Source organism: Giraffa tippelskirchi, chromosome 4 (genome assembly GCF_054371585.1).
Source record: "Giraffa tippelskirchi isolate mGirTip1 chromosome 4, T2T-mGirTip1v1.2.pri, whole genome shotgun sequence".
In the NCBI taxonomy this organism is placed as follows: Eukaryota; Metazoa; Chordata; class Mammalia; order Artiodactyla; family Giraffidae; genus Giraffa; species Giraffa tippelskirchi.
Genome location: NC_137278.1, coordinates 33,815,839 through 33,841,296, shown reverse-complemented (window position 1 = coordinate 33,841,296; position 25,458 = coordinate 33,815,839). Strand labels below are relative to the sequence as shown.

The 25,458-nt window shown below is 42.9% G+C and overlaps 1 protein-coding gene across 1 annotated transcript in view; it reads right to left on the bottom strand.

Moving 5' to 3' along the window:
- BABAM2 (BRISC and BRCA1 A complex member 2) overlaps positions 1-25,458 on the bottom strand; it is a 408,503-nt gene that overhangs the window by 104,349 nt on the left and 278,696 nt on the right. Inside the window, exon 8 of the mRNA XM_081484262.1 lies at positions 1,393-1,492. Within this exon, the coding sequence (XP_081340388.1) occupies positions 1,393-1,492 (100 nt within the window). The remainder of the gene's footprint in view (positions 1-1,392; positions 1,493-25,458) is intronic.

Here is a 25,458-nt window from a genome sequence, read left to right as displayed (position 1 = left end):
CAGGAACCAACTATTAAAACGTGCTGTACAGAAAAGCAGAAAGAGACGAGAGCCGCTTGACAGAATCACTGTGATACTAACTAGTGGCAAACACACACACACACACATATAATAAGTGGGAAATGAAAGAGTTCAAAAATTTTAAACCATAAGAAGGTTTAAATCATAAGAAGAAGCAAAAACTTAGGGCATAAAGGAAATTCAAGAATGAGAAGATATACGTTTAAAAGATGAAGAACCTAAGCAGACATTTCTCCAGAAAAGACATAGAGATGGCCAATGAACACATTAAAAAATGCTCAACATCACTCATTATTGGAGAAATGCAAATCAAAACTACAATAAGGTATCACCTCACACCAGTTAGAATGGCCACCATCAAAAAAATCCACAAATAATAAATGCTGGAGAGGGTGTGGAGAAAAGAGAACCCTTTTTGCACTGTTGGTGGGAATGTAAATTGACACAGCCACTACGGAGAACAGTACGGAGATTCCTTAAAACACTAGGAATAAAATTACCATATGATCCAGCATTCCCATTAATGGGATACCCTGAGAAAACCATAATTGAAAAAGACACACGTACCCCAATGTTCATTGCGGTACTATTTACAATAGCCAAGACATGGAAGCAACCTAGATGTCCATCAACAGGTGAATGGATAAAGAAGTTGTGGTATACATATACAATGGAATATTACTCAGCTATAAAAAGGAACCATTTTGAGTCAGTTCTAGTAAAGTAGATGAACCTAGAGCCTGTTATACAGAGTAAAGTCAGAAAAACAAGTATCGCATTTTAATGCATATATATGAAATCTAGAAAAATGGTACTGATGCACCTATTTGCAGGGCAGGAATAGAGACACAGACATAGAGAACAGACTTGTGGACACAGTGAGAGGAGAAGGGGACCAAATTGAGAGAGCAGCATTGAAACATACACATTACCACGTGTAAAACAGATAGCTAGTGGGAAACTTCTGTATAACAACAGGTAGCTTAACCCAGTGCCTATGACAACCCAGAGGAGTGAGTTAGTGGGGGAGGTGGGAGGAAGGCTCTTGAGGGAGGGGACATATGTATACTTATGGCTGATTCAAGTTTTTGTACGGTAGAAAACAACACATTGTAAAGCAATTATCCTTCAATTTAAAAAAAGATGAAGATAAGACTGGAATAGGGAGGTCAGAATCCTCAGAAAAGGAAGGAGGGCAAATAAAGTGGGAGAGAAACTGATGAAATCTAATTCATAGCAGGAAAGGCCATGTCAGATGGAGGTTGAAACTAAGATGGGGTGGAGAGGATGGTGTTTGCACCACGATGCTGGGGAAATGACACTGGAGGAAGGAGCCTTACAAGGCTGCGGAGGCAGGGGACTTGCTTTTACCTTGTTGGTGAGCAGGTGGCACACTTGGGGAACATAATCAATGAGACAGCCTCCTCCTGGAAAAGCTGGGATGTGAAGAGCCGAGGAGCCGCCAAGTGCACTGAAAGGACAAGAGTACAGTGGATACTTCTCTTAGGGCTCAAGCAACTTATGTGACATTCCCAACACACTTGGTTTCTCTTGTCCAAGTCTGCCCACCAACTGCCTGAATCAATGATGGCGAAACTAGGTGCTTCACTTTATGATTCCATTTCTATATTTTAATCCATTTTGTTACAGCAGCATGTTCACATTACACATAACTAACAACTAACGATTAATGACAACTCATGATCCTATCACAAAAGTACAGATAAGCAAATTTTGATTGGCATAGGTAAATGTCTTACCAATACAAATGGGTTGTACCTGTTACTGAAACACAGACTTTTATGCTTTTGATTATGCCCAATTCATAATTGAGCCAAGCAAAGATACGTCATTCATTAAATGCTGAACTGATGTGCCGGTGTTATAGAGAACCAAAGGGACTAGTTCTGCAGCTCACTGGCTTGGCTGCCTTGAGCAGCCTCTTTGGACTTTAGTTTTCTCATTCTTGTGAGTGAAGTGAGTGAAAGTCGCTCAGTCATGTCCGACTCTTTTGCAACCCCATGGACCGTAGCCTGCCAGGCTCCTCTGTCCATGGGGTTTTCCAGGCAAGAATACTGGAGTGTGTTGCCATTTCCTTCTCCAGGGGATCTTCCCAACCAAGGGATCAAACTCACGTCTCCTGCATTACTGGCGGATTCTTTACCACTGAGCCATGTGAAGTAGGTGGTCAAGAGAAGGGGATGCAGTCGCTCGGGGGTTAGGCAGCCCAGGCAGGTTTTGTAAATGAGTGCAGAGAACCAGGTAGGGACTGGAGATTTTGCACACAGTGGGAAGGGCTCCCACTGCTCAGCCTCAGCTGGTTTCTAATATGTAGCAACCCACGCCTGGTCTTATCAGATCCTAATTTTTCAACTGAAGCCAGAAATCCAGATGATTTAAGCTCTCAATTTTTAAATGGTGTTAAGCAGTTAAGCATTTTCTGAAATACTGGTCTGGAGTCTGAGGGCCAATATGGGTAGAAAGTGTGCAACTAATCACAGTCAACACTGATATTCGACTCATCTGAACAAGAAGGTACAGTAAAAAAATCATCAATCCAAGCACTAAGACACACTGCTGATCTAGAAACAGGTTCCAGAACTTTCCTGGAGATTCTCTTTTCAGTTTAAATTAACTGGCATAGAATGATTAAGAAGATTGTTCAGAACCTTATAGCATGCATTTTGTATATCATCCTTAATCTTGATTTCATCTTTTTTCCTACTCTTCTTTGGTCCTAATTTGTTTTTCTTACTTGAATTTATTTTAACGTATATATTTCTATAACCCCCTTAAACCATTTCTTTAAGACAAACAGGATATAAAAAGACCCCTCAATCCCTTAATCCTGTGATTATTCATTATCCAAGTCCCCGCAGTAATGAGACTGTACATAGAAACAAAACACTTCACAATAACAGTCTGTAAAATCATTCTCAAATAGTTTAGAGCAGAGAGACTCGGTCTAGAGTTTGTGGTCTTCCCTGGTGGCTCAGTGGTAAAGAATCTGTCTGCAGTGCAGGAGATGCGCGTTCAATACCTGGGTCAGGAAGAACACTGGAGGAGGAAATGGCAACCCATGCCAGCATTCTTGCCTGGAAAATCCCAAGGACAGAGGAGCCTGGGGGGCTACCATCCACGGAGTCATAAAGAGTCAGACATGACTGAAGTGACTGAGCGCACACACACACACAGAGTTTGTGGTACAAGGAACAATATCTGTAACTAGCCAAAGGACTCCAGGACCAGTCTGTCTCTCTGTTGACTACAGATTTCTGAAATTAATCTTTTTAGGTAAAGATGAATGTTATGTTTATTTATGGGAATGAGAAATCCCAAGAAACAAAATTCCAGGTGATGCGAGTAACTCAATACAGAGTAGAAACATTCGCTGTTGACTTACCCTACTCAGAAGATAAGTAAAACGCACAACTCTGACAACTGAGAAGATTCTGCGACAGCGTTTGACTAAGTATGACATTAATGAATCATGTACACCCTGCAACTGCACAGAATCGGCAAGAACATCATTTCCATTTGCTACTCTCAGAGTAGACACTAGATGAGATTTAGCCTCAACTCTGAAGAAAGCTAGGAAAATTCCTGTGACTTTCTGTGAACTAGAGGAAGCCTTTCTGTTCCCTCTTATGTATGCAAAAGTACATAGAGGGTGCGCATCTCACTCCAAGGGTCTAATGGTTCCATTAGGATGGAAAACTGATTAAGAAGAAAATTTTAAATTATGAGAACAATAAATCCAGTATCTATAGCCTGTGGTTTTTGGTGAAATATCTGCATAACAGAATACTAAGATCCAGGCTTCTCATAGGTTACTTCGAGAAACAATCTTTAGCATAATAACCCCCCCCGCCCCCCGCCAATGATTTGGACAGTTCCCCGGAATTGATAGCAATGGACTTTGATCTGTATAAAATCTACAGAATGAGTTTTAAATCATTCACTAAATTGAATACAATGAGTAAAAACAGTGTGTGAAAAATCAACTTGAATCTCTCTAACTGCTCCTGAGACACAGCCATTAAACAAAAATTACCTATAATAATAGAAAGAAGCAGAGGTCTGGAGAAACCCAAAGGCCGGCTGCTCTGCTGCCAGGGCCACCTCTCCGCACCCTGCTTCTGTGATCATCAAGAACTAATCCTGGTCGCCAGGTGCTTTCCCAGTATCTAGTTGAACCCTCTCTATAACTCAATGAGGTGGAAATCATCACTGTGATTTTACACGTGAAGAAATTGAGGCTCAGAGAGCAGAAGAAACTTCCCTGCAGTCACACAACCGGGAAATGGTACAGCTGGGATCTGAATTCAGGGAAGCCTGTTGCTAGTGTCCAGGCTGCTGCGACTGCTGAATTATGTGCCTCCTGGGGAGGGGGTGTGTGTGCTAAGTCACTTCAGTCGTGTCTGACTCTTTGCCACCCCATGAACTGTAGCCTGCCAGGCTCCTCTGTCCATGGGATTTCCTAGGCAAGAATACTGGAGTGGGTTGCCATGCCCTCCTCCAGTGGATTTTTCCGACCTAAGGATCAAACCCACGTCTCTTACATCTTCTGCATTGGTAGGTGGGTTCTTTACCGCTATGCCACCCAAGCGGGGGTGGAGTATAATCTTGAAAGGGCTGCAAGGATGGAAAGACACACTGGGGATGACTACCAGTGAGCAGGGTCAGGATTTCAATGAGGTTAAAGGGCTTCTAGAAGCACTCAGACCACCACGGAAGCACAGTGCTACACAGCTCATCTCCCTTTACAACTTTCCACATGGCAGCAGGGCAAGTATTCCTCCTGATTTTGTTCACACCCAGATGGTCAAACAACCAGATTCACTGCATCTCGGATGTGATGGACCAACCACTCTGTCATGTTCAATTGTGAACAACTTAGCTGTGCAGGGGAAGGAAGCCTCAATGTGTGAAGCCCTTCAGACACTACAAAGGATAGTTTTAAACGAGAGTTGATTTCTTAAAGGACACTCGCTGCACTCTTTATTTAACTCAGTAGTTTTTCAGCCTGTGAGAGTTCTGAACCTGACTTCCAGCATTGCACGCTGATAAGTGCTGCTGATTCATGTATAAATATCCGCCTCATGGGTAAATATTTAACAGGCTTGCTATAGCCTGAATGCTGCCCTGATTGTGCTGAATAAACAAAGTCAAGTGCCATGAAATAAAAGAGCTATTATGTTTTCAAAGGGTGCAAGATGGAGGAGGTAAGGCCTTGTGATCTCAAATCCTTTAATATTCATGAATCAAAAAATACCGTGCTGAGCGTGTACAAGAGAAAACTCCCTCTCTGCAGGCATGCCCAGCCTCACTCAGCTCTTCTCAGGAATGCAGGGCTGGCTGGCAAGAAGCTGGGCCTCACTAACCCACTCCGTGGCTGAGTAGGGGCTGGGGACGGGGTGACGGGGAGATGAAAGGGACCACTGGGGCTGTAGACTCTTCTGATCTCTGGAGCGGTTCAGGGAGAAAGCTGGGTTAAAAGATGGAGAAACTGAATTGGTGTGGCAGGGTCTCAGGCTGAACTTGAGAGGAAAGGGTGAAAAGGGCTGCTTTGATGAGAAAGCACCTTCTATCTCCTTATGGGCTGCAATGAAACTAGATGATAATTCTTAGAACTGAAACTGAGTCCATGGATAGAAATGAGAAGGACAAGGCCAGAGCTGGAGAAACCTTTCCAGTGGTGGAGGTGAACAGACCCAAAGGTAGCCAGGAAAACAATTCCAAGTCTGTCCTCTTTGGGTTCTAAAAGTCAAATATAAGAACGGTCTATGTACTAATATTATTGTTTCCATGCAAATACAGGTAACTGAGCCTCTGTGGACCTTGCTCTGTCTGCAAATATTCAAAGCGTCTCTAATATTGAAGACTTCACTTGGCTGCAGTCAATAGCATAAGAAAATATTTTGGGGCATTCTGACATGGGAAAAGGCAGGCAATCAGCCTGTCTGCAAGCTTGACTTGAGACAATGGGTTTTTAACCCATTATGAAATAGTAACTCCACCCTCTTCCTGTGGGGCCTCACCTTATTGGCCAAATAAAAATGAAGAAAACGTGATTTAGCACCGGAGAAACCAGAAGGGCCACTGATTTTCAACTGCAGTTCATGCTTCTACCAAGTCTGCTCTCTTTGGTCCTTCTCCACTTTCCCCTGAGTACAGTGGGGATACTACTACTCTCAAAAAGACCCATCTCTCTCAAGGGTTAAAGTAACAATTAGAGTTCTACCAATATGAAAATAGCACCACACACTCCAAGAGAGATGTTATTCTAGAATGCCTCTTGTGTGAGTGTTTCAGGTCCAGAGTTACGTCAAATTATGGTCAGAGATGCGTGAAGCTGTCTTGGTGTCTCATTTTTGCCTCTGAACCAGGTTCCGAGGGACAGGAAGTTGACCTGGTTGCCTCCTCCACAGTAGGGTTCAGGGGAGTGTGAGGGTGAAGCATGAAAATGGAGAACTTCAAGGATGATAGAAGGACACCATCCACCACTGGCCCCCAAGTTAACAGAAATCCAAAAGGTGAGCCTTCAATTCAATCCAATAAACATGAACTATATGCCTAAATCTGTTTCTGGGCTTGAGTTTTCCATTCCAAATACAAGACTTGGGCACCACTGTTAACTCCTTTCAAGGTAGAGAAATGCCAGGGACCTCAAGAATCTAGGGCACTCTATAATGAGAGAGTATGTTTCCTGGTAGCCTGCCAGGAAAGCCATTACAATAAAACAAAAGTCACTGTTATTTATTGAGTATCCACTTTTGCCAGGCACTCTACTAAATGTTTCATTAGCTCGAAACCGCCCAAGAATTCTGCCAGGTAGATCTAATTAGCCCAACTTACAGATCAGGAAACTGAGATTCTAAGAGTCTAAGTATCTTGTCCAAGATTATGCAGCAAGTAAGCTGCAGGGTTTGAATCTGAGTCTCTCTGGTTCCAAAGTCTGTGCCCTTCTTTTTTAGAAATTCTTTCATAAGAAAGATGGTGTGGAATTTCTAAAACTCTAATCTCTACTAATCCCTACCTATATACTGAAACAGTAGTAGAAGTGGCTGAAATTATCCTAAGAAAACCTTCATCCATGAAATTCATCACCTTGTTATCCCACTTTTTCTTAAAATATCATGTTACAAGATATTAACTGGGTAGGATAAAGAAAAATCATATGTAGTTTCCAAAAGTACAAATTCTACACTAAGCAAAGAGTATGGGTTTTTGTTGTTGTTTTCCTAACTGGATTTTCTTTTTCTTAGTAAAGCATATTCTATAGCTGTTGTTAGCCACTGTCTCATTTTATAGATTCAGCTTTGAGCCCTTACTTAAGAGCCTCTCCACCCCTCAGTTAAACAAAATCAGAGTGTAATTCAAAATACTGAAAATCTCAATGACTATAATAGGGGAATAAAATAATATAACAGGAAAATAAAATAAAAGATCCGAATGACAAGTTAAGTTTATAAGTAGGAGAAAATCTGGGGAGTCACACTGGATGAGAGGTTCACTTAGACATGGACGTGGGCCTGGCTGTATTTCATTTGTGCACCTGATCAAAAAGTTCCACTAAACGTACCTCATGGCATAAAATTAGGTCTTATTATTCCATTTGTTGTTTCCCATTTTTAAAGGGACATATAAAAACGGAAATGTTCTGAGATGGGGTGAGTAGGATTAAACACTCAGAAAATGTTCCTATTTGGAGCAAAGTCTAAAGAAGTTGAAATTGCTAAGTTAAATTACCTAGAAGGTTATGGAGTTATTAAATAGAGTGATTTTAAAAGGTGTAGGCATACTATAATGATCAAATTTGAATCAGGTAGTCTTTGCTAGACCTGGGTTTGATCCCTGGGTTGGGAAGATCCCCTGGAGGAGGGCATGGCAACCCACTCCAGTATTCTTGCCTGAAGAATCCCCATTTACAGAGCCCTGACGGGCTACAATCCATGGGGTCACAAAGACTCAGACATGACTTGAGTGAAAAAGCACATACACATTCTTTGCTTAGTTGCAGTATAAATGAAGAGAATTTAAAAGGCAATATGGGGGATTTAGTTGGTAAAATGAATTCTCCAAAGAATAGAGTGGTGAATAACAGTTCCATTTATGAAGTTTTATGTGTAATGTTAGGCAATATCCTGAGTGCTTTACATGAATGATATAATTTCTTCTTCATATCAATCTACAAGAGAGGTGTTGTCCCATTTTACAGATGAGAAGGCTAGAGCTTAGAGAAGCTACATAACCCTCCTTCAAGTCACACAGGTGGTAAAATGGCAGTGTGTGCGTGCTAAGTTGCTTCAGTTTTGTCTGACTCCTTGGGACTCCACGGACTGTAGTCGCCAGGCTCCTCTCCTCTGTCCATGAAATTTTCTAGGCAAGAATACTGGAGAGGGTGGCCATTTCAGCATCTAAATCTAGGTCTCTCTGACCTCAGTCTACCACTCTCAGGTCTTCACTGATCACTTCTGTGACTACTGAATCCTGATCTGCAGGCCTGACATCCGGTTCCATGTGTGCCAGGTCTATCAGGCTCCTTCCAGCCTGGGTGTCTTCAGGCAGATGCCTGGGCTGACTGAGCCCTGAGCCAGTGCCAGGAACACTCATTAGACTTATGTAGGTACCTGAAGTTGAAGCAGTTAGGGACGTTTTCATCCTAGGCAAATGAACAGTTAGAAACTCTGAGGGCCAGAAGACTTGATGGGCACTTTCCAGGAGAGAGGAGGGGAAATGCAAGCAAGGAAACTTTATACTTCAAGAAATACAAAAGATGAGAATATTTTAATTGCAAACAGAGTCTGTCTAATGACATGAACACTAACCAAGTTTTTGTTCAGAAATGTGTTTAAGTTTGTTAACATCTCAGAAAAGCCTCTAAGGGACAATCTTAACAGATGTCCACCATCAGGATTTTGTTAGCATGTGGAAAAGCATTTAAAGTAAGCCCTGGAAAACAACAATGAACTTAGCAGATGTTCTATTAAGATCTGGTATGAACTACTTATAATGATGCCTGGCCACGCAAGACATGAACAGGCAAAGGGAAGGAAAAGCTTTTTCCCTCTTATTGTATCTTGATCCCTGGCCTGTTACCTGCGGTATGATTCCATCACAATTTCTCAAACACTAGTCATTAGGAATGAGTGAATTTGTTATTTACAACTTTGAGATTCCAATGAAATGACTTTACTGCTTTGCTACTGCACAGGTAGAGGTTGTTCTTCCTATGAATTACTTTTGAAACTTACTGAGAAAAATCAATACATATCAAATATATCAAATCATTACATTGTACACTGTAAATATCTTACATTTTAATTTGTCAATTATACTTCAATAAAGCTGGGGAAAAAAAATCAATGCATATAATAGTTATCCTAGACTAAACCCACAAGCATTTTTATAACTCCCTCCTCCTCATTGTACACAGGTTTTAATTATGGACAAAAGAAGAGAAAAAAACTACCATCTGTCTGACCAGGGTAGAGAAATGTATCCACTTGATTCCTGTTTGTTGGTATTCACTGAAGGTTCAGGCCTATGAATGGGCTGCCCTGGTGGTTCAGATGGTAAAGCATCCACCTGCAATGCAGAAGACCCAGGTTGGACCCCTGGGTTGGGAAGATCCCCTGGAAGAGGAAATGGCAACCCACTCCAGTATTCTTGCCTGGAGAATCCCCATGGTCGGAGGAGCCTGGTGGGCTACAGCCCAAAGGGGAGCAAAGAGTTGGACATGACTGAGCAACTAAGCACACATGCTACAGGCCTATAAACAGCATCAGTGACTTCAAACACGCAGCACTGGTCTCTGTGCTCCAAGAGCTAACCTGTAGGGAGCTGAAGCCTGGCTTTCATACACCAAGATTGAAAGGATACCAGAAGATGCAGTTAGCCAGGCTACTAGCACACAGCACTTTATAATTTGTTTCCAAAGTGCTCCTCATTTGGGTTTTTACAACAGCCTTACGTAGTAGGTGGGGCTTCCCAGGTGGTGCTAGTGGTAAAGAACCCGCCTGCCAATGTAGGAGACATAAAAGACGCAGATTCAATCCCTGGGTCGGGAAGATCCCCTGGAGTAGGAAATGGCAACCTGCTCCAGTATTCATGTTCGGAAAATTCCATGAACAGAGGAGCCTGGTGGGCTACAGTCCATGGGACTGCGAAAGAGTCAGACATGACTGAGTGAGCACTACATAGTAGGTAACAAGTGTTAACTCATGTAGAGATGATAATACAGAGGCTCGAAATGGATAATTTGTCCAAGGTTTAAGGCTGGCAATAGTCAAAGTGGGTTTGGAATCTTTCCTCTGCACTCTTTTCATGACTGCATAAGAATGATGTAAGGAGCCTGTTAATAACTCAGACACCCAAGGCCCACCCACAGAGAAGGTGATTGATTAAGCTGGATCAGGTGCAGGTGGTCCTCACACCTCACACCCTGCCCTGTACCTCCTGAGGACGCACAACAGGGATGAGGATGGGAAGGCATGTGGCAAAAGCAAATTTGCCTTCCATCCCCAAGGCATGAGGTCACTGACTATTTGAAAGGCAGTGTGGACAAGAGGAGAAGAAGAAACCATAGATGTGCTCTTAAGGACTCAAAGTCTAGAATGGGAGAGCAGACATTTATGGAAACAACTAGAAAAAGGTAATTACAGCTAAGTGTGTACATGGGCAAAATGAAGCCCAGTCACATGCAGGTATCCAAAAGGCAAAGCAAGAGTTGTCAAATCAAGACTGCAGCTGGAAGGAAGGAAGAAACAGATTCTACACAACAAGGTAAGGCACGTGATCAAAGGCTAGGAACTCTACAGACAGCAGGCTGTGGGGCCTGGACCACACCAAGCAGTTTTTTGCCCCAATGATAAAAGCCTATTTCATTCTTCAGGCTGCCTGGGATACCTACTGATCAAAGGGCATCTGCCCAGAGAGGAGATAAGAAGCTCTGATGTCCATCCTGAGGCATGCCAATGGTGAACTGAATGGGAAAGAAAATTCAACGTTAAAAAAGAAGTTCTGTGTAGTTTTAGAGTGAGAGATGTCCTGAAGAGAAGGAAGAGTCTGGGGTTTGAGCCTGAATCTCAGCCAGCTTCACTGCTTAACATAGCTCTTTTATACCCACAATTTCTAAATTTATACCCTTGCCAGACCTTCACTGAACTCAGGACTCATAGAGCCAACTGCCTACTCATCACCCTTACTTGGGTGTATAAAATGTACCTCAAACTTAACCTGCTCATCAGCAAACTCTGCCTGCAAAACCTACTGCTCCTGCTCTCCCATTTCAGCCCATGCCAGCTCTAACTGATCGGCTCCTTAGACTGAGTCCTATCTAGCATAGCTTCTCGTCTGGATTCTTGCCTCCATGGATATGCAAGGGTTGTTCCACCTCAGCACACTTGGCTCAGTTCTTCCACTGTCCCCTCTGCCTCGCAGCTCTCTTCCCAACTGTGTGCGGGGCTTCCTCACCTGTTTCAGGTCTTACTCAAACACCGCCTTCTCAGTAAAGCTTCCTCAACAACCTATTTAAAACAATCCACCTCCTTTTCCAGTAACCCCTCTTCTTTGTTTTACTTTGTTTACGGCACAGAGCTCCATCAAACACTTGGCATATTGTATTTGTTTACCATCTTCCCCCATTACCCTCCACCAGAATGTAAACTCCTCCAGAATGGGGATTATTTGTTTTGTTTACTGCTAAGACAACAGAAATAAGAATAAGGCCACGTCCATTGTATGCACTCAATAAATATTTGTGGCATTAAGGTTGAAAGAATAAATAAAGATGAGAGTTTAATTTCTAAAATGGATATGAGAAGTTTGTAAATGTATCTATCTTTTCTGAAACAGTCACTGTGAAAAAGAAGGTTTTGAGGGTTGAGGACAGAGATTGGCAAACTTTCTCAGCAATGGGACAGGTAGTAAATATCATTGGCCTTGCAGCCCTAAGATTTCTGTCGGAACTACTCAAGTCTGATGCTGTAGCAGGAAGAGAGTCAGACGAAATATGTAAATAAGTGTGTGCGGCTGTGTTCCCATAAAATTTTATTTATGGATGCTGAAATGTGAATTTCACATAATTTTTACAAGTCACAAAATACTATTCTTTAAATGTTTTTCTAATCATTTAAAAAATGTACAAATCATTTGGAGCTCCCAGGCCATACAAAACAGGCTGCAGGCCAGATATGGCCAGGGCCGCTGTAGTTTGCTGACTCCTAAACTAGGATTAAAGGATCACTTGACAGTTCTACAGATGCTGAAGCTGAGGAAAATATCCAGGAAGAAATACAGGCCAAAAGACCTAGATTAGATCAGCCAAAATGAAAAGCAGATCCTTTGGTCAAACCTCTAGAAGCTATATTCGATCAGCAGGTAAACCACAAGCATTAGCCTTTTTCAGGCAAGGGTGAGGTGAACATTAGGCAACTCGTGGACTGTGGGAGTTCTCATAATGATACTGGATTAGAACTGCAAGAGAGAGCTATTTATATGATCTCAAATGACGCTTGAGGCATATTCTGGTGCTTTTACTTCTATAGCTAGGTGAAAAAGCTGCCTACAAAAGCCTTCCTCCCACCCGAAATACTAGCTGTTCGTTGGTGACTGATCCTCAGAAATATTAAGATGAATCATAGATGCTCTTTTCACAGTGCAAAGAGAGATAATTTTAAAACTCAGAAAATGTCACTTTGGGAAGTCACAAACCATGCAACAGAAAAGCTGCCCAGCCTGAAAATTGTAAATAAATAAAATTCTGATTCTGCACGGAAGCTTTTTCCTCATCTAGATTCCAATGCTGTCCGAGGATTGGCCTCTGAGGGTGGCTGGGGTTAAAACGTGTTGATTCCCATAATCTGCTGATGGGAGGCAACCTCTGGTCCCCACCCCTCTTCCCCGGGGCCCTCCCAGGTTAACCCCGAAGTTCTTGGTAACGCAAGCACAGCATGCTCAGCCTTGACTTTCTCAAGCTGATTCTTCTCACCTGCAGGCAGCTCTTGGCCACCCTGTCTACTGTGCCCGCCCGGGTTGGCCTGAAAGGCGCCAGCTGACAGCGTCTCAGCCTTTCCCTGAGCACAGGGAAAGGACTCCTGTGTTTCTTTCTGCTTCCTCCTTGGAGAGACAGGTATTTCTGTCTTTGATCCCTAAGCTCTGTTTTCTTTCTCCTGTTACTAAACGGTTCACTCCCTATCTCCCCTGCCCCCTGCCATCCCGCCCTTTTTGCAGCTTCATCATTTTTCCCATATTGCACCGTTTGGCACAGGAGAAGGAGGGAACCACATCAAATAAAGGAATGCAACCACAAAAGCTGCCTTGAGAAGCAAGGCCCCAGAGTCTTTTTTTCTTTCTCTCTCTTTTTTTTTTTGCCAGTTTACCGTTTTTGGACTTGTTCTCCCATAATCAAATCCTCCCTGTCGCGTTAACAATGTGGTAGTGTGTCAATACATTGGAATTCTGCTTCAATCAGCGATCTGGAGCTTAATAGGAAAATGAAGCAACAAAATGTTGGTCTTACTGTTAACCTTAGGCTAGGCCTGTACTTAGGATCGGGATGTTGGCTTCTTGATGGTATGTGGGCCAAACCTTCAAAGTTTTGTGAGAGCTCAGGGTTGTCAGCAGAGGCCTCAAGCATTATTCAGGCATCCTTCTGCCATTGCAAGAGGGGCAGCCACTCCAAGTACCACTGGCCAGAGCACGAAGCACCCCAAATTTTAGCAAGCTGAGTAAAGTTTGGGCTGAATTCGCATGCAGACATTGAAAATCCACATTCAGTTTACAGGCAACAGCAATTCTCAGGTCTGGCTCTCATGATACCTGTACTTATAACAAAAGGGCTTGTGTAAAGTTAAAGTGGTTTTTTTTTTTAAAATTAAAAACATGTGCCCAATATCCAAGCCATTTAGATACAAAAGTAAGGTGCCACAATCTCCAAACATCAGGCAGTCACTATTCCCTGTCCTCAGGATATATGTATCATCACTGATGTTTAACAAAAGTTGCCCAATAGTTGCATACGATTCTGGTTAATATTGGAAGTTCGTCTGTTCTTGAACATTATCTCTAGCATATTTGACACGAGCCACCCACAGACAAGCCACTAGGCAGTGACTGTCCACCTTCATGTGCCCCACTATACCCAAGTGATGTGATACCCTCCAGAGATTCTTCTGGGGAGAGGAGAAATCTCTACCCATCCCTGTTCTGGGCTTCCCCGGTGGCTCAGATGGTAAAGAATCTGCTTGCAACTCAGGAGAGCCTGGTTCAATCCCTGCATTGGGAAGATCCCCTGGAGAAGGAAATGGCAACCCACTCCAGTATTCTTGCCTGGGAAATCCCATGGACAAAGGAGCCTGGGGGGGCTACAGTCCATGGGGTCGTAAAGAGTTGGACATGACTAAATTACTAACACATGCTAACACACACATCCCTGTTGTAGAGAAGCATTTTAGAACCTTAGAAAAATGTGTGATTTGAAAAAGCAAATCCTGTAGCTGGTTCTGATGTGAATGAATAGGATAGGGTCTCAACCGCCCTAGCACCAGTAGAAGAATCACATGTCAAACATACAGAAGGAGGAGTCCTTTATCCTTAGGAGATAAAAGACCCTCTTACCTAACAGGTGAAACTGCCAGTCTTCCAATTTTGGCAACGTTCATTCTGGCTCTATTACCCCTTTAAGAGCCAAATCATCCGTGTCATTCTAGCTGCCCACTGATCTTCCTGCCCTTCTCCCAGCCCCTCTTCCCTGCCACACACCCCTGGCTGCCCAACGGGACAGCGTGTGTGACTGATGCAAGGCAGTGAAGGGAAGGGGGCGCCGCTGGCAGGTGATGCTCAGCAGCCCCACCTCTGCTCCACACTGTGCTGCTGCCGTGGAGGTGCCAGGCCCCGGTGCCAGCTACTGCCCCAGGACATGCCTACAAATGTGAATGCAGGATGCTATCATCCTACTAAAACATGGCACGGATGTTGGATGGGAACACTGCTCCCTTCTAAGGGACTCCCAGCCCTCCAGGCCCTGTACTCCAAAACACACCCGGAAAGCTGGAGGACCCATTTTCTGGAGATACTAAGGAGAGGAAACTGAGAAAAAGATAACGAGAAAGTCCTTTCTCTTGGGAAAGTCCTTTCTTGGGAACTTGAAGAGGTGAGGGACCGAGGAGGATGTCGGCATAGTCAGAACTTTAACAAAAATAACAAGTATTGAGTAGATTCCTGTCATTTAAAAACACATTTTATCTTACTAAATAAACTGTTTACTTACTAATGAAGGAAGTAGGAGTTCAGTTCTGTTAACACTCTTCTGTGCAAAACTGGAGCCTGTTTCTGAATATCTTATTTACCTGCATCTTTTGCTTTAAAAATACCTCTGACGGTTTAAATACTATTTTTATCCAATTCTCTGCAATAGATGATTCAAATCAGCCACGACAATAAACACAGGTCTACATGCTCCCAGACAAAGGCTGCCAGGCAGGCCTGAGGAGGAGCAGCAGGCAGCCTGGGAGAGCCCACTGGTCCAGGCAGCTCGGGGAAATCTGTCTGGGGTAAACGTGATAACCCCAGAAGGAGATGTGTTTGCTTTCTTTAACCCAGTGGCACAAGATGCAACAGAAGGAGAAAGGTTGTGTCAGGAAGGAAAACAGTTCTGGAAAAGGTAGACAAGGATGATGCCAATTTAATTGGTCAAATATAATTGAAGTTGGCCTATTATTAACTTCTTTGCAACTCACTTTCTTGATTGCTTCAGTCTTTATTACTACTGTTCTCTTAAATCTTTAAAATCAAACACTCAAAATTTACTAACAGAGCAATATTAAGAGCATACAGGGGACTGTCAAAATGACTTACTTAACAATCTGCGTGGTTGAACCATAGCTATTGAATCCTGACCCTGCAGTAGTGAATGTGTCACTATTGCGTGCGTGGCATCAGTGTCATCCAGAGTCACACAGAAGATGCTGAATGGACTGCTCAATGTAAGAATTTTGTTTAGGATATGATTTAATTCTCAGGAGTCCTAAGTACTCTCTAAGAATAATATCCCATAGAAATCTATGTGGATATTTATAGTCTTGAAGGAGAAAGGCAGGGAGGGATCCACAGCTTCGGGGCTACCTGGCAAGTTCTGAGCATGCAGGGCTCAGTGGTCCATCACAGAGCTTCCAGCCCCTTGGGAAGGGGCTGGGTTCCCAGCAGCACCTCTCTTTCCCAGTCAGACCGAGACTGCTTCTCAGTATTGGTAATGACAAACTCGGCACAACTGTCTCTTCTGAGTATTTTCTCACTGAATGGGGTCAAGGTCATTTCAGAACCAGGGGAGCCCTTGCGCTCACTCACATCACATCCCCAAACTACTAAGCTGTAGCCAAGCTCACTGCCTGAACAGCAAACACACCGACTGTCCTTCAGACTCAACACACACCGTGGGCATGTTCTGAGAGACGGGGGCCTCCTCAATATCAGGGAGTGGGGTGGCGGAGGGGGTTACTGAGGCCAACTCCTAGAGAAGAAATAACAGGTTCAAATGGGTAGGACCGAATCACAGACATAAACCACAAATTTCAAACAACCGAAGTATCTGTCAATTGCAGAGTTGAATACATTAGAGTGAACTCTTCTGACGCAGTACCGCGCCGCCATGAGAACATTAGCCACGATGTGTTGTTAAAGGAAAAAAAAGCAAGCTGCAGACCAGTCTGTAAGATGTCAAACCATCCATGTGACTAAAGCAACAGCAATAACTACAAAAACCCCAAATGAGCTAGCAGGGACAACACTGTGAAAACACAAAATCGACCTACTTTGCACTTCCCAGTAAATCTGTATTTCCCCTCCTTTCACTGAGGTGGAGACTTGAGGCTCATTGACTGTCCTAAGGAAGTGGGTGGTCCCGCCCAGGTCAGACAAGCCCCCAGTCCAGGGAAGAAGACGGCTAGAGCACATCTGCCAGAAGGGAAGGAAGAGAGACAGAAGCAGAAGAGGGAGAGAATCAGAGAAAACCAGGTCTGCCTGGGTGTCTGAGAGACCAGCCTTGGACCTCCGTGTGTCTGTGTGGAGAGACAGACAGACAGACAGAGAAAAAGAAATGAGTGGAGGCAGTGGGTGGGGGAGAAGCAGGGTAGAGGTGGTGAGAGCTCAGAAGTTCCAGATCACCTGACAGAAATCCAAGTGGAGAGGGGTTTCTATTCCAATTTCCCCCTGGGGCTGAGGAGATGATGCCACAGAACAACCCACATACCAAGGGGAGCTGCAGTAGGACACAGCTGTGACATTTCACCCTGTGTACTTGGTTCTTTGGTGCCACTGGAAAGCTGCAATTGTCATTTATTACCTGTGAGGGTAACGGGAACCAGGGTATAAAAAGAAGTGAATACAAAGAAGAGAAGGTACTGAACTTGGACAGATGAGGGTGAAAAGGAAAAAGGCAGGGACCCAATGGATGGAGCCCCTGAAGGGTGTGCAGACTAGTTCATCATTTGGTTCTTGGGTTGGGAACCTAAAATTCCCAAGGACTTTGGGACTCCATATCATTGATCTGATTCCTACCACTGTTGAGAAGAGCAGTCATAATGCCTAACACATATTGAACACTTTCTGTGAGCCAGGCATTGTATTGAGAACTCTCATTTATTACGTTTATTTACTCCTTACAAAAGCCCTATAAGGTTGATATATTTTACAGATAAACAGTAAGGCTTGGCACATTAAGTAACTGACTCAATTAACTCATCCAGTAAATCACAGACACTGGATTGAGCTGGGCCATTTAATTCCTGAAGCCACACAATTTCACCACCGCTCAACACCCTGCCTCCTACCACAGACCATCTGGTAGGGAGGCCTTAGCAATCACTTAACTCTTCCACTGTCCAGTTTCCTTATATGCACAAGGATGAGGCTAACTCATTCTCAGATCTCTTTTGGTTCCATCATTCTACTCTGGGCTGATGCAGTGGTACAGACTGACAGGTAGATATTTGGATTCAAAAAGCTGGGAGTATCTTATTAAGGAAAGCTTTATAAGAAGTCCTATAATGCCTGGAAGATCTAATCTTAATGCCCAAACTTTCCTGGCACCAAATTATGAAATAGAGACTAGTTGATGAAGGCACATTATTTATAAGCAGATGGTCTAGGTGCTGTAAAGAGGGCAGGTCCTAAATCCAGGAAACAGAAACCCTGAGCCACAACTGTCCAATTGATTCTGCTCACCAGCCTGGTGCACTTGAAGTCCCTGCGGCCAGCATCATCATGGCTTTATTTTGCAATAGGGTCACTTGGACACGAAGTGTCATTTGCTCGCTTGGCTCCTCAATGGTCTGTCCAACCTTTCAAGCACTGTGGTTGAGGCCCTGTTGCTACTACACATTCTTCTCAGCTCCCATTTTTGACTATTACTAACTACAAGTCTATTGTGCATGTGTGCATGCTCAGTTGCTTCAGTTGTGTCTGACTCTTTGCGACACTATGGACTGTAGCCCGCCAGGCTCCTCTGTCCATGGGATTTCCCAAGTAAGAATACTGGAGTGAGTTACCGTGCCCTCCTCCAGGGATCCTGCATCTCCTGCATTGCAGGCGGATTCTTTATTGCTGAGCCACCGGGGTAGCCCACAAGCCTATACTTTTAACTAAAAGTTCAGTTAACAAAAGCTTAGATTTTGTTCAGTCTCTCACTGAACAGTTTATTTGCTTGCAAGCCTCTGCCTGATGTTTTGTCTGATTAAACAGAAGTCTCCAGCATAAGCCTTGAACAAGAATAAGCATTTGCGGTGGGCAGAATTATGGCTCCATAAAGATGTCCAAGCCTTAACTGCCAGAACCTGCAAACACGTTACCTTACATGGCAAAAGAGACCCTGCAATGCAATAAAGGTTAAGGACTTCGATACAGCTATCCTGGATTGCCTGAGTGGGCCCAATCTGATCACAGGAGTCCTTAAAAGTGGAAGAGGCAACAAAAGAGTAGGTAAGAGAGATGTGACAACAGATGAAGAGACAGAAAAGATGTGAAGTGTGAGAAGGACTGGATCTGCTGTTTTTGAAGACGGAGGAAGAAGGTCAGGAGCCAGTGATGCAGGCGGCCTCGAAAAGCTGGGAGAGGCCCTCGGCTGACCTCCAGCAAGGACAAGGATGTCAGTTCTATGACTGCAAGGCACTGGATACCACCAACAATCCAAGGGAGCCAGGGAATAGGTTCTCCACTAGAGCCTTCAAAAAGGAATACAGCCTGCCAACACCTTGATTTTAGCCCAGTGACAACTGTACTGGACTTGAGACCTACAGAACTATAATATAATACATTTATGTTGTTTTAAGCTCCTACAGTGGCGGCAATTTGTTATAGTAGCTGTAGAAATCTAATACAGAACTCCAAATACAATTGTTTTTTAAAGCAAATACAATGACATGAATTTATCTTTCCTTATGCAACAAGATAATAATAGCGGTGCATATTCCACCCAATAAAACAGAATCGCTAAGTCCTATCAGTTCAGTTCAGTTCAGTTCAGTTCAGTCACTCAGTCGTGTCCGACTCTCTGCGACCTCATGAATTGCAGCACGCCAGGCTTCTCTGTCCAACATCAACTCCCGGAGTCCACCCAAACCCATGTCCATCGAGTCGGTGATGCCATCCAACCATCTCATCCTCTGTCGTCCCCTTCTCCTCCCGCCCCCAATCCTACCCAGCATTAGGGTCTTTTCCAATGAGTCAACCCTTCGCATGAGGTGGCCAAAGTATTGGAGTTTCAGCTTCAACATCAGTCCTTCCAATGAACACCCAGGACTGATCTCTTTTAGGATGGATTGATTGGATCTCCTTGTAGTCCAAGGGACTCTCAAGAGTCTTCTCCAACACCACAGTTCAAAAGCATCAATTCTTCGGCACTCAGCTTTCTTCACCGTCCAACTCTCACATCCATACATGACCACTGGAAAAACCATAGCCTTGACTAGACAGACTTTTGTTGGCAAAGTAATGTCTCTGCTTTTAAATATGCTATCCAGGTTGGCCATAACCTGCCTTCCAAGGAGTAAGCGTCTTTTAATTTCATGGCTGCAATCACCATCAGCAGTGATTCTGGAGCCCAAAAAAATAAAGTCTGACACTGTTTCCACTGTTTCCCCAGCTATTTCCCAAGAAGTGATGGGACCAGATGCCATGATCTTAGTTTTCTGAATGTTGAGCTTTAAGCCAACTTTTTCACTCTCCTCTTTCACCCTCATCAAGAGGCTCTTTAGTTCTTCTTCACTTTCTGCCATAAGGGTGGTGTCATCCGCATATCTGAGGTTATTGATATTTCTCCCAGCAATCTTGATTCCAGCTTGTGTTTCTTCCAGCCCAGCGTTTCTCATGATGTACTCTGCATATAAGTTAAATAAGCAGGGTGACAATATACAGCCTTGACGTACTCCTTTTCCTATTTGGAACCAGTCTGTTGTTCCATGTCCAGTTCTAACTGTTGCTTCCTGACCTGCATACAGCTTTCTCAAGAGACAGGTCAGATGGTGTGGTATTCCCACCTTTTTCAGAATTTTCCACAGTTTATTGTGATCCACACAATCAAAGGCGTTGGCATAGTCAATAAAGCAGAAATAGATGTTTTTCTGGAACTCTCTTGCTTTTTCGATGATCCAGCGGATATTGGCAATTGGAACTCTGCTTCCTCTGCCTTTTCTAAAACCAACTTGAACATCTGGAAGTTCACGGTTCACGTATTGCTGAAGCCTGGCTTGGAGAATTTTGAGCATTACTTTACTAGCTTGTGAGATGAGTGCAATTGTGCAGTAGTTTGAGCATTCTTTGGCATTGCCTTTCTTTGGGATTGGAACGAACACTGACATTTTCCAGTCCTGCGGCCACTGCTGAGTTTTCCAAATTTGCTGGCATATCGAGTGCAGCACTTTCACAGCATCACCTTTGAGGATTTGAAATAGCTCAACTGGAATTCCATCACCTCCACTAGCTTTGTTCATAGTGATGCTTTCTAAGGCCCACTTGACTTCACATTCCAGGATGTCTGGCTCTAGGTGACTAATATACTGATAGATAAATGGATAAATAAATAGATAAGAAAAACTCATCTTTTCAGTAGAAGGCCAACTAATAAATGTAAAAGGAAATACGAAGCTAGAAAAATCATCAGTCTTCAATGGATGTTAAAACTAATGGGTTAAAGTCTGATGAAGACACTTACCAAGTCTTAACACTGGTCTCTATAAATTTCCTACTAGTCATAGAGAGAAAATTTGTAACATTACAGTAAAGAAATCTTGTAGACATTGCCTTAACCAAGTGATCAAAGCTAACACCACCAATCCTGAGACAAACTGATATCACGTGCATCTCGGAATGATGTACTCAGGACACTTATCGTGTCTGTAGTCAAATGTCATAATCTGAATCCAATCATGAGGAAGTACCAAATGGACCCAAATTGAGGAACAAAATATCTGGCCTCTACTCTTCAAAGCTGTCAAGGCCAAGGAAGATAAAGACAGGCTGAGAAACCATTCCAGACTAAAGGAAAATAAAGAGACACGGCAACTAAAGGCAACATGTGATCCTGGACTGGATCCTGGACCAGGGTGAAAAATAGCTAAAAGGGATATTATGGGAAACAACTGACAAAATTAGAATACAGGCTGGGGATTAGATAATAGTGCTGTGTCAGTGATACACTTCCTGACTTGATAACTGCACTGTGGCTATGAAAGAGAAGGCCCATGTTCTCAGGAAATGCCTTCAGAAGCATTTAGGGTAACGTCCACGTCTCCAACCTACTCCCAGATGGCTGTGTTAAAAGATAATCATAATACACAAATAGAAATACACAGAATAGTAAGGCAAATGGAGCAAAATATAAACAATTGGTGAAAATGGGTAAAAGATATGAGGCAGTTCCTCACTCTAGTAACTTATTTTCACTTTTTAGATATCAACATAAAAAACTCTATTCCCAAACTATACGAATTATGCTTTCAATTCTTATGTTTATACTAGATATACTATTATATATGTACAAAGAGAATTTTTGAGGAAGAAAATATGAATTCAATGAACTTAATTTTCTCTAAAGTAATACAATATATAACTAGCTAGGTGATTTTTCAATGAATGTTAATATGTTATTTAATACCGTGACTATAGTAGGCAAGCAGTATGTATCTGCAGGCTAAAAAGAAGTAATTTATTTTTAGTAGGAAAGTCGGCACTCCAAATAAAAGCATGGAGATACATACATAATATGAAATAAAAACTTTTTAAAAAATTAGCTTAAAGTGTAAATGAGCCAGAAAAATGAGGAGGTTAAGAGTCCTTGATCTGGAACTGATGGGCTCTAGGATTTGAAATCCAATATTCATTTAGTATAATGACCTTAGGGCAAGTTGTTTAAAATTTCTCTAAGCCTCAGTTTTGGGCTTCCCAGGTGGCTCAGTAGGTAAAGAATCCACCTGCAATGCAGGAGTCGCGGGGGATGTGGGTTGGATTCCTGGATCGGGAAGATCCCCTGGAGGATGGCATGGCAACCCACTCCAGTGTTCTTGCCTAGAGAATTCCATGAACACCGGAGCCTGGAGGGCTACAGTGCATGAGGTTGCAAAGAGTCGGACATGACTGAAGCAACTGAGCACGCATGCACACAAGCCTCAGTTTTGCTCATTTGTGAAATGAGTATAATAATAAACTCACAGGGTTACTGTGAAAAGTAAAGAATCTTGTGCCTCAGGCACAGTTTTAAATGTTATTTATTACTGTCATTGAGATCTACTACTTCTGTACTTGTTTAATTATTTCTTTTATAGGAAAGAGAATCAATATTCAAACCAAGCTAAAAAATAAATTCATTTCATGGGTATCCACTGTCAAATGTTTGAAAAATCATGCTTTTAATGAACTTTAAAACTCAGTTTATCCTGGAGGAAAGAGCAATTAAAGGTTCTTTGTAAACTTTCTAGGTCACTAGTCTCACTCGCCCCACCTCCCCTCTCCTCCGAGGCTGTACAACTTTAGACATGTTTCTTCAAATAGAGATTTGCTTAAGCATGTAAGGCTTTCTGCTTTTTCTACTGTAGGTCTGCTGTTTATTTTCGTGCATCTGGAATGAGTCCCTGTGTTTCACAGGTCAAATTTGAACTACTTCCTTATTTCTGAATTTCATTGATCCAGCCTCTTTCACACTCACTCTCTAAGAGGTCCCTTCACCACAGTTGATCTGGACACTCAAAAAGGCTCTTACCGAACAAATGATTTTTGACCTCCACACAGCACTTACTCATATGGATCACTCCTCACACATAAAATGCTTTCTGGACACTATTTCTGCCCAATCATACTTATCACCTTTTCTAAAACAATTAAGTGCCAATCCATGGAGCCTTTCTTGACCCCCATGAAACTCAATCACCCTCCTCTTCATTCACTCATTCAACAAATATTAACACACATGGCAGGGAGCACGACAAATACTGTTGTTTCTCTTACCGTGTCTACATTCTAATAAGAGACAAAAAATACAATAATGCTAATAGAGTAATTGAAGAGAACTGAAAGCACTAAGAAAGAAAATATCATAATGTTAAAGAGCATAGCTATTTACGTGGGGGGCAACTTCAGTGCGATCAAGGAAAGGCTTTCTGAGGAAATAAATTTAAACTGACACCCAAATGGTAACATGGAGCCAAGCAAGTAAACCTCTGGGGGGAAAGTCCCTTTGACAGATGCAAGAGTAAGTGCAAAAGCTCAAATGGCAGGTAAGAAGCCTGGTAGGCCCGAAGCAGAGAAGAGGTCAACAGGTGAGGACAAAGTGGAGGGCATAGGGGTAGATGGGAGAAGGTCAAATGTGCTGGCAGAGGACCTATTATGAAGGTGATGGTAAGGTATTTGGATTTCATTCTATGTCTGTGAAAGGGTTTTACATTGTTTCTTTCTCCTTATGGTAGATATTTTATGGGCTTATATAAACTCTCCATACAATAGGTGCTTGCTACTGCTAAGTCACCTCAGTCGTGTCCGACTCTGTGTGACCCCATAGATGGCAGCCCACCAGGCTCCGCCGTCCCTGGGATTCTCCAGGCAAGAACACTGGAGTGGGTTGCCATTTCCTTCTCCAACAATAGGTGCTTAATAAATGCTTATTAGGGGCAAAAATTAGAAAAGCAGCTAGGAGAGAAATGGAGCCAATACTCTAAGATCATGAATGATGGTTTTTGTCACCATCATGTACCTTTGCTCCAACAACCTTGACCTCAGGTCAGTAAGTCTATTTTACCACATTAAAACACAGTTGTCATGGCAATTCTAATTAGATGGGTCTCTTTCCAAGGAGGATGAACCAAGTAATACACTTACAGGCTGATTTGGTTCTCTACAATACCTGAGAGAACTGCAATCCTCTACAAGTTGGAACATTTAGTTCAGGGAGGGCCCAAATTACCAACAAAGTGGGTTCCTAAACTTGGCTTGTTTGTGAGGAGATCGGGGAATGCATCTTCCTTCAGAAAGAATGTTATAAAGGAGGTTAGACTCAGGCCAATCCACTAAAGCTTTTTAAAATTCATAAAGTGGCAGAAATACTGTAAATTTGCATTGAGAAAATAATAGAAGTGAATTCTTTTGAAATGTGGCAATTAAACAAAAATTAAGTTGGAGCTTTTAATTTTTCTTCATACTGTCATTTGAGGGAAAGAAGGTTTAATTAGAAGAAAATGAGTAGAGAAATGGAAAATTTAGAAGAGATTCTATTAAGGAATTCTGGGCACCATCAAGGCTTTTAGACATTAATGTCACTAATTTTATATTATTATTACTTTGGATTCAGGTGTCTCTCAGATAGCTTAGTCATGATCATGGTCGTTTTGGGCTCAGAAGTAAAAGAGCAAACCATGAGGAGTGACTGTCCTGAGGTTGCTGGGCCATCTAGACGTTCTCTAAGGAAACAAAGAGATTAAAGAGAAAGACAGCCTGAAATACAATTATGGGAACTATGAAAAACTGAAAAAACAAAAATGAAGGAAGAGGAGAAGAGGAAATTCCCAAGAGAGTAGGCAAGAGTGGAAGGGTAGAAATTGGCTCACCTAAAACAGTTTGTGTGTGTGCATGCTAAGTCACTTCAGTACTGTTCGACTCTTTGTGACCCTATGGACCACAGCCTGCCCACAGCCTGCCAGGCTCCTCTGTCAGTGGGATTCTCCAGGCAAGAATATTGGAGTGGGTTGCCATTTCCTTCTCCAGGAGATTCCCAACCCAGGGATTGAGCCCTCATTTCCTGTATTAGCAGGCAGGGTCTTTATCACTAGCACCACCTGGGAAGCTGGGTTGTGACCAAAAAACAGGGAAATGACGCGGAAGGAGAAAGGAAGAAAAAGAGACAGGTGCAAGGAAAGGAGTAGAAGGGTAAGGACCGAACACTGACCAGTCTTGGAC